At 39.1% G+C, this 9,183-nt stretch overlaps 1 protein-coding gene across 1 annotated transcript in view; it reads left to right on the forward strand.

Moving 5' to 3' along the window:
- dnah12 (dynein, axonemal, heavy chain 12) overlaps nucleotides 1-8,283 on the forward strand; it is a 28,320-nt gene extending 20,037 nt beyond the window's left edge. Inside the window, exons 55-74 of the mRNA XM_005740462.1 lie at nucleotides 163-310; nucleotides 434-579; nucleotides 673-887; nucleotides 982-1,174; nucleotides 1,266-1,458; nucleotides 1,560-1,732; nucleotides 1,873-2,013; nucleotides 2,128-2,286; nucleotides 2,375-2,670; nucleotides 2,785-3,038; nucleotides 3,129-3,269; nucleotides 3,363-3,500; nucleotides 3,583-3,816; nucleotides 3,935-4,123; nucleotides 6,397-6,500; nucleotides 6,594-6,798; nucleotides 6,911-7,048; nucleotides 7,154-7,245; nucleotides 7,603-7,670; nucleotides 7,852-8,283. Coding sequence (XP_005740519.1) covers nucleotides 163-310; nucleotides 434-579; nucleotides 673-887; nucleotides 982-1,174; nucleotides 1,266-1,458; nucleotides 1,560-1,732; nucleotides 1,873-2,013; nucleotides 2,128-2,286; nucleotides 2,375-2,670; nucleotides 2,785-3,038; nucleotides 3,129-3,269; nucleotides 3,363-3,500; nucleotides 3,583-3,816; nucleotides 3,935-4,123; nucleotides 6,397-6,500; nucleotides 6,594-6,798; nucleotides 6,911-7,048; nucleotides 7,154-7,245; nucleotides 7,603-7,670; nucleotides 7,852-8,045 — 3,421 coding nt within the window. The 3' untranslated portion in view covers nucleotides 8,046-8,283. The remainder of the gene's footprint in view (nucleotides 1-162; nucleotides 311-433; nucleotides 580-672; nucleotides 888-981; nucleotides 1,175-1,265; nucleotides 1,459-1,559; nucleotides 1,733-1,872; nucleotides 2,014-2,127; nucleotides 2,287-2,374; nucleotides 2,671-2,784; nucleotides 3,039-3,128; nucleotides 3,270-3,362; nucleotides 3,501-3,582; nucleotides 3,817-3,934; nucleotides 4,124-6,396; nucleotides 6,501-6,593; nucleotides 6,799-6,910; nucleotides 7,049-7,153; nucleotides 7,246-7,602; nucleotides 7,671-7,851) is intronic.
- The last annotated feature ends 900 nt before the right edge of the window (nucleotides 8,284-9,183 follow it).

Consider the following 9,183-nt stretch of genomic DNA (forward strand, 5'->3'; position numbering starts at 1 on the left):
GGTGGCTGACTAAATACTTTTTTGCCCCACTGTACATGAAGTTGTTATGACAACTGTGCCCAGCTGACCTGCTTGGCCTCCTTATTGCCTTGTTCTTTTGCTTGTTTCCTGCAATTTGAAGAATAACTGCATACCAGTGACTGAATGTGACTATTTACTCAGATGGTCTAAAGCAGCAGACGACCTGCAGAACACGTATGACAATTTGACCGGAGATGTTCTTATCTCTGCCGGTGTCATCGCTTATCTGGGGGCTTTCACAGCTGGCTTCAGACAAGAATGCACCAAGTTGTGGACCAAACTTTGCAAAGTACAAAGTTCTTCCTTCTCTCCTCTCATTTTTATGAATCTTTGTCATACATATGTATTTCTATGTCTATATCACTTACCTTAGTAAATAAATATCTGTATTTGCACCTCCCTCTATCTCTAGTCTAAGAACATTCCATCATCAGATGACTTCTCACTCAGTAAAACTCTGGGGGATCCCATTAAGATCAGGGCATGGAACATTGCAGGGCTTCCCAGTGACACTTTCTCTATTGACAACGGCGTCATTGTCAGTAATTCACGCAGATGGTGAGTTTGTATTTCTTAAATTTGTGAAACTTATGTTGAAATATTTGTGAAAAGATCCTTTTCATTTATTACCTAATGCTAATGTTCTTGTAGGCCCTTGATGATTGACCCTCAGGGTCAAGCCAACAAGTGGGTCAAGAATTCAGAGAAAGATAACAGCCTGAGTGTAATAAAGCTAACAGATGGGGACTATATGAGAACTTTAGAAAACTGTATTCAGTTTGGAACACCACTGCTGCTGGAAAATGTAGGAGAAGAACTGGACCCTTCTCTGGAACCATTGCTGCTCAAACAAACCTTCAAACAAGGTGCTAGAAGTATAAAATGGATGCCAAAGAATAATTTTGAATTTAGAAAGAGTGACAGTTCTTAGCTCCCAATTTTTTTTTTTGTTTCTCTTAGGCGGTGTTGATTGCATCAGGCTCGGGGAGAGTGTGATTGAGTACTCCAATGATTTCCGTTTCTACATCACAACAAAGCTCAGAAACCCCCATTACCTACCAGAGCTGGCCACCAAAGTGTCCCTGCTCAATTTCATGATAACCCCCGAGGGCTTGGAGGACCAGCTGCTCGGGATTGTTGTTGCCAAGGAGAGGTAATACCTGCAAAATGGTTACTTATTTTATTGACCGAAACGTTTTTTTTTATAGCTCTTTTACTCATGTCATCTACTTGTATTTCCACAGGCCAGAACTGGAGGAGGAGAGAAATGCATTAATCCTGCAGTCAGCTGAAAATAAGAGGCAGCTAAAGGAAACTGAAGACAAGATCCTAGAGACACTGCAGTCCTCTGAGGGAAATATCCTGGAAGATGAGAGTGCCATTCAGATTTTAGACTCAGCAAAGATCATGTCCAACACAATTACCAAGAAACAGCAGGTGTGAATTACACATAAAATCAAAGCTGAATTGTGAATTTGATGTCTTTTAAGTTAATTTGATTGTCTCGTAGTCTAACCTAATGTTTACATCTTTCCAAGATTGCAGAGAAGACAGAGATCAAGATAGCAGAGTCCAGAGAGGGTTACAGAGCTATTGCAAAACACTCGTCCATCCTGTTCTTCAGTATTACTGATCTGACCAACATTGACCCGATGTACCAGTACTCTCTCAGCTGGTTTGTTAATCTCTACATTAACTCCATACAAGACAGGTAAGTGATCCAGGAGGAGTAAACCTGGTTAGTGGTATGGTGAAGTAATGAACTATGACACATCTGCCAGAACTAATAGCTTTTAGTTTGTCTGTGTTATTTGGAAACTTATAAACTGTATTTTGCCTTTTGTTCATCAGTAACAAGTCCAAGATTCTGGAAAGAAGGCTTCAGTTTCTTATTGATCACTTCACCTATAACTTGTACTGCAACATATGTCGTTCTCTGTTTGAGAAAGATAAACTCCTCTTCTCCTTCCTTCTCTGCTGCAAATTACTACTGTAAGTTAAAGTTACAAGCAATTTTGACTCTTACTCTCATGCTTAGTGCAAATCTATGTGGATGTTTACTTTTATATTTGATGCTATTTTTTTTTATCAATGTTTTCTTCTAAGAGCAAAAGGGGAGATTAAACACACTGACTTTATGTTCCTGCTGACTGGGGGAGTGGGCCTCCAGAATACCACTGCTAATCCCGACCCCACCTGGCTACAGGACAAGAGCTGGGATGAAATCTGCAGAGCCAGTGAACTCCCTGGTTTACGAGGATTGAAGTAACAAGCTTTAATCACTAAAATAAAAATGGCCTCATCATCATCATCATCACTGTTTACCCAATGTGGATTGTTATTTATTTTGCAGAGAAGCTTTCATTAAAAATCCAGATGACTTCAAGTCCATTTATGACAGCAAAGATCCATGCACTATTGGTTTGCCTGCTCCGTGGTGTGAACAGCTCAATGATCTGCAAAAGATGATCATCGTTCGCTGTCTCAGGCCTGATAAGATACTGCCAGCTGTGACTAAATATGTGAAACGCAACCTAGGGAAGAAATTTGTCCAACCACCTCCCTTTGACCTGAGTAAGAGCTACTTGGACTCCAACTCTGCCATCCCACTCGTGTTTGTGCTGTCTACAGGTGCTGATCCCATGGCTAGTAAGTTCTATAAATCTGTTTTACTGATTTTCAAAGGGCCACATAAAGTCAGTGTCAAATCCTGAAACTAGGAAAACTAACTCTTTTAGAAAAACTAAAACTATCCTTCCACAGGCTTGCTGAAGTTTGCCAGTGACAAGAACATGGGTGGTGCCAAGTTCCAGTCTATCTCTCTGGGTCAGGGACAGGGGCCCATTGCTTCTAAAATGATATCCACAGCCATGCAGGATGGGACATGGGTGTGTTTACAAAATTGCCACTTGGCCGTTTCCTGGATGCCCATGCTAGAGAAAATCTGTGAGGACTTTAGTCTTGCAACATGCCACCAAGACTTCCGCCTCTGGCTCACAAGCTACCCTTCAGCCAAGGTAAAACCCATAAATGAACAACTTTAAGGACTAAATAGATATAACTGTCATCTGAAAGAGCCTTCAGTATAGTAAAAAAAAATTAATCAGTTTCCAGTGACCATCCTGCAGAATGGAGTGAAAATGACAAATGAGCCCCCAACAGGACTCCGTCTCAACCTGCTCCAGTCTTATTTGTCAGATCCTATTTCTGATCCAAACTTCTTCAGCAACTGTCCCAATAAAGAGCTGGTGAGTCAGGAGGAAACCTATTTAGAATTTTTTATGCATAATTATGTATTAATTCTATAGGTGTGTAACACAATAAATGAATTTCCTAACTAGATCTGGGAGAAGCTCCTGTATGGACTGTGCTTCTTCCATGCTCTCGTTCAGGAGAGGAAAAAGTTTGGTCCTTTGGGCTGGAATATTCCGTATGGCTTCAATGAGTCTGACCTGCGCATAAGCATCAGACAGCTACAGGTATTTACTCAAAACACTCAGTTGTTGTGTTTCTACCCTGAAAAAAACATCAAAAACTCATTTAATTTCTCTTCCTCTTTAGCTGTTTGTAAATGAATATGACAAGGTGCCCTTGGAGGCCATAACATATCTGACTGGAGAGTGCAATTACGGTGGCCGTGTGACAGATGATTGGGACAGGCGGCTCCTGATGACTATCTTGGCTGACTTCTACAACAAGGACATCATTGAGACTTTTCGCTATCCTTTCTCACCTAGTGGCGATTACTGTGCCCCACCAAAATCTAGCTATCAGGATTACATTCTGTTTATCAAGGTGCAGACACTCCAGAAGCAGTAGTATATATAATTTATATAAAATAACTGCATATAATCTTTAATTTCTTTCAATTTTATGGTATATTACTGACAGCAGTGTCTTTGTTGTACTCTAGGAACTTCCATTCAGCCAGCATCCAGAAGTGTTTGGGATGCACGAAAATGTAGACATTTCCAAAGATTTGCAGCAGACAAAACTACTGTTTGATTCACTGATACTCACCCAGGGTGGAGGCTCCGAGGGCGGAACCCATTCTGAGAGCGACAACATGCTGTACGACATAGCGAATGACATCCTCACCAAGGTGCAACTTAATCAAACTTCCTCTTCATTTAGGAGTTTTTAGCCATGCCAATGGCATGGTTGGTCCAAACAAAAACATTTCAAATACCAACAGTTGGATTTCCATAAGTTTTTATGCAGAATAATCCTATTAACCTTTGGCAATTACTTAATGTTCCCTTAAGCACCATCACACATCGAGATTTCACTCATTCTGTGAAATACAGCTTTTCAGCATTGGCTAAGTTAATTGACACATTTGGGTTTTTTTTTTAAATAACATTTTTCAGTTCCCAGACACTACTTTCAATTTTACCGACTTTGGTCTTACTTTGTCTCCTCTGTTTTGACTGAAGCCAAATTTCTCAACATCTGTTCAGTGGATTTCAGTAACTGCAGTGCAGGTGGACATATTCCTGCTTCTCCTGGATGAATTAATTTAGGTTGATAACCTCCCTTTTGATAGAGAATTATTTTTATTCTCTGTCATTAGTCAAATAGTTTGGTTAATGACTAGTTTATATACAGTGTAAAAGTCTTGAAGCACCCCTAGTTTCTTTATAATTGCTCCCAAGGAGCCACAATGTTTTGAAAATTGGTCTTCAGCAATAGTTTTTCAGGTTTTTGGAAAGTAAGTCAGTTTTTCTTTGAATGTTGACTGCTTTTTTGTTTTCGGTTATCTTTCGTTCAGTTCTTAAGCCCGACCATTTTCAGAAGAATGTTTTTTTGTTTTTTTAAGCCACACTGACCTATGACTCATTCAAGCATAAAAAGACACCTAACTCAAGGGATAAACCAGTGTTGTGTCTACACAAAGCAGACAACTTAGCAAAGAGTCCTTTGGCCCTTTCACAAAAACACAGATTTATTTCCCATCACTTTAGTGGAATTTATAAAAAGTGCCAAAGTCAACAGAGTTTGAGTGCCATAAAATTGCATTTTTGCACCAACAAGGTGATTCCAAGTGAGCTATCCCATATGGAAAAGAAATAGAAAAGACTTGCATCAGATGTGGCCTACTTCATATAGTGAATCATATAAGGCTTATATGATTTACTCATGAAAGTGGCCACTTTCATAGATTGTTTTAGTAAGTATCCAAAACATACAAGTTTCATTTATATAATTTTTCTAGGGATCTTATGTCTGTTTTCACTCTTGTATGCTTTTCATACAAGTTTCACACAAGACAGACACAAACTTTATAAGATTTATATGTATCTTCTCCATATGGGATTATCCAAATTGTTTCACAACTTGGCATAGTGTGCAGTGTGTCCTTAAAACATGTGAGGAAACTGGAGAAGTGGAAGTCAAAAAAGAAGTATCAGACCTAAAGAAAAGCCCTACCAGACACCTGAGAGATACATCTGGCTCCATACATATTGGTTCAAACCAATATGTATGGCCAGTATGTATGGAGGAAATGAGTAGACAGGAGTAAGCATCTGCAACCATCTGAGAAACACAGTGGAGCCTCTGTCATGGGTTGGGGTTGCATTTCAGTCAGTAGTGTTGGGGATCTTGTCAAATTTCATGGCATTATGAATGCAGAAAAGTTCTGTCAGATTTTGATCAACCATGCAGTACAAATGGAAAATGTCTGATTGGCAACAGCCTCATTTTTCAGCATGACAATGATCCTACACACACCTTGCCAGTGCATTAAAAGCATACTTGGATAGAAAAACATACAGTAAAACACAATCAGTCATGGATTGTCTTTGCCTGAACTCAGAGGTCAAAATTAGTAACAGAACACAAAGCAGCCAACATCCAAAGTGGAGCTCTGAAATGTTCTTTAAGAAGCCTGGAGAACCATTCCTAAAGACTGCGTGCTTATGTCATTTATTTCTATGTATGTTTTCATACTTCAGTATATTTCTGAACCTATATCACATTATCCAAGCAAAAAATAAAGAAATGAGTGATGGCTCAAAACATTTGCACAGCACTGTAAAAAAATAGCATCCCCATTAAACATACATGTGCTTTGTGTTTACTGCTTTGTGTTTCCTCTGGGTATTCCAACTCCCTCTCAGAGACAGTGTAAGGAAGTCCTACTCTCCAGCCATATGGTTTTGGGGGCCAAGTGGTAAAGAAAGTTGATAGATGGATGTATTGTGAGCATGTTAACATATTGTTACTAGCGTATTAGGTACATTTACTTTTTATTGTCCAGATAGCACCAGTATATCTATAACTCTCTACGTTGTACAAACGTTGAGAGTTGTCTGTGCTCCGTGTCCACTTCACCGTGTGTTTATAACTGCCACATTTGCTTATTTCCCTAAGCTCCCAGCTAACTTTGACACAGAAGCAGCTCTCTTGAAGTTTCCTGTGCTCTATGAAGAAAGCATGAACACAGTCCTTGTCCAAGAGATGGAGCGCTACAACACGTATGAACAGACAGCTCTCCACCCTGTTTTAAGCTATATAACCATTGCAACCATTTTTCTTTCATGACTTAACTGCTGTCTTTGCTCTCTCAGGTTGTGTAGTTTGATTCGTATCAGCCTGCAGAATTTGCTGAAGGCTATTAAGGGATTGGTGGTGATGGATGCAGAGCTGGAGGCAGTTGCAGGCAGTTTGGTGGTTGGAAAAGTGCCAGAGAAATGGGCCAAGCGCTCTTACCCCAGCCTCAAACCCTTGGGCAGTTACATTAATGACTTTCTGTCAAGGCTCAAGTTTTTGCAGGTAAGACTAGTGAGCAAAAGTGATTTGAATGAGCAGTTTCAACTCGGCATATCAAAGCTTTGTGCACCTTTTCAGTCTCATTATATTTTCACTTTATTTTGTGTGCCTGTAGGTTTGGTTTAACACCAGCAAGCCCAATGTGTTCTGGCTGTCTGGCTTCTTCTTCACCCAGGCCTTTCTAACTGGGGCCATGCAGAACTATGCCAGGAAATACCACATCCCCATTGACCTGCTGAGCTTCGAATTTAAGGTCTGGAGACTCACACTTTTGGATCTCTCTTCACATGTAAAGATCTTATCATAGCCCTTAGACATTACTAATTAGTGGTTTGTCGTTTATGATTTTATCTTACAGGTCCTTCCTTTTGACGAGATACAAACAGCGCCTGAAGATGGTGTTTACATTAATGGACTGTTTCTTGATGGAGCTCGGTGGGACAAAGAAAGGTACATGCTCACAGCAGCGTTAGGAATACAATATTGACTATATGCTTATAGCAGTATAGCTTATAAGCTATTACTCTGCAGGAAAAAAGTCATTCACTGTACTTAAGCACACATTTGAGCATTTAATGAAAATATTCTACTTCATGTTGCTTTATATTACATTTCAAAATTAAATATTTATAATACTTTTTATTGGGCTAAATTTATATTTTTTAATATTGGCCCTTTACTTGTAATGGGGATTTTTTTTAATATATATACAGGATTTATATAGGATTTCTTTTTACTTCGTTCATCACTAGTGAAATATAGGAAGACCTGATAAGGATGGGTTTGTTTGTCTCTCTCTATTATCAGTGGAGTTCTGGCTGAGCAGTACCCCAAAGTCCTCTTTGACTCAATGCCAATCATCTGGGTAAAACCCAGTAAGTATTGCCTGACTTTGTGCACTTCTAGAGCTGGTGTTTCAGATCTGCAACAATCTGGATGCAATTAATGTTTTCAGATATCTCTTTCAAGTACATAATTGCTTGTTTCCTTGTATTATTTTATCACCATCTGTCTCCCAATTTTCTGTGTTCCTTTGCTTTCATTTCTGCCCAACAGCTCAAAAGAACAGCGTCAGTCAGCCTCAGAAGATGTACATTTGTCCTCTATACAAGACCAGCGAAAGGAAAGGCACGCTGTCCACCACAGGCCACTCCACCAATTTTGTCATTTCCATGACGCTGCCCACCAACAAGCGCCCACAGCACTGGATCAAGCGTGGTGTTGCCATGCTCTGCCAGCTTGATGACTGAGATCAGTCAGCACATTGCTTTAAGAATCAAATGCTTTACTGCAGCTATTCTCAATCCTGCTTGGATTAGTTTAAATTTAGTGTTGCTTAATACATTAATAAACACAATGTCTATGGCTGATGTGGAGATCTTAATGTAATATAATGTTGGTATTTTCAATTCACAACTTTGTCCATTAATTACTTACAAAATAAAAAAGCTACTGTGCTTTCACCAGAAATGTTACAGTGAAAGATTTAGCGCATCAGATGTGCTGTTTTCTTTTTTTGAACAGAAAGACATGGAAACAGGTACGCCTCAGTGCTCAGCTGGTGCTGTGTGAGTCCTGATGGAAAAACCTGTCAAAAATTAATTGCAAACACACTGGTTTCAAAATATTTGGCTCACATTTTAAAAATATATTTCATGTAGGTTCTTATTTTACTTAATACAACGTTTGACTGCAGTACACAAGAATAAGCCAAGAACATTGCAAACATTCTTTGAACACTTAAAGGATAGTTACACCTATACGGTATATCATTGCAGTTATACCTTTACAGTTTTTACATTTAGCCATGTGTCTCCTTGGAGTGACTTTTTTCATGTGCTGTAATACTAAGGTGGACACAAGCCCAATAAAATGATCACTCTAAAGATAAAAACATGGATTATACTTAGAAAACCTACTGACGGAGAGCCTCAGCTTCCAAACTAGTTTTGCTGTCTAGACTGATATCTTATTATAAACCTTTTGTCCTTTTTCTCGCTGCTCATTTGCCTTCTTAGTAACCTGAAGCAGCAATAACAAGTAGAAAATAAAAGTATTTTAGGGTGAATCAAAAGAGATTAAATATAATTGAATTTAGCAGTGTGCTATGCACAAAGAAAACAATCTTGTTAAATCTGAAAAATTATATTTTACATATTTTATGGAGGGGGTGAACTTCCAAAGTGAACCAACTGTTGGTTTGTGTTTGAATATTAGATTTTGCATTATGAATACGATTGCTTATGAGTTGAATGATGGCAGTTGTTGCAGTTGCTTAGTGGGTCAAACTAGAAACTGGCTGTGAAGACCTTGTGATCTGATATTTATAGTGTGTGTGTGTGTGTGTGTGTGTGTGTGTGTGTGTGTGTGTGTGTGTGTGTGTGTGTG

The sequence above is a fragment of the Pundamilia nyererei genome, unplaced genomic scaffold (genome assembly GCF_000239375.1).
Source record: "Pundamilia nyererei isolate P.nyererei 1_Seehausen unplaced genomic scaffold, PunNye1.0 scaffold00100, whole genome shotgun sequence".
In the NCBI taxonomy this organism is placed as follows: domain Eukaryota; kingdom Metazoa; phylum Chordata; class Actinopteri; order Cichliformes; family Cichlidae; genus Pundamilia; species Pundamilia nyererei.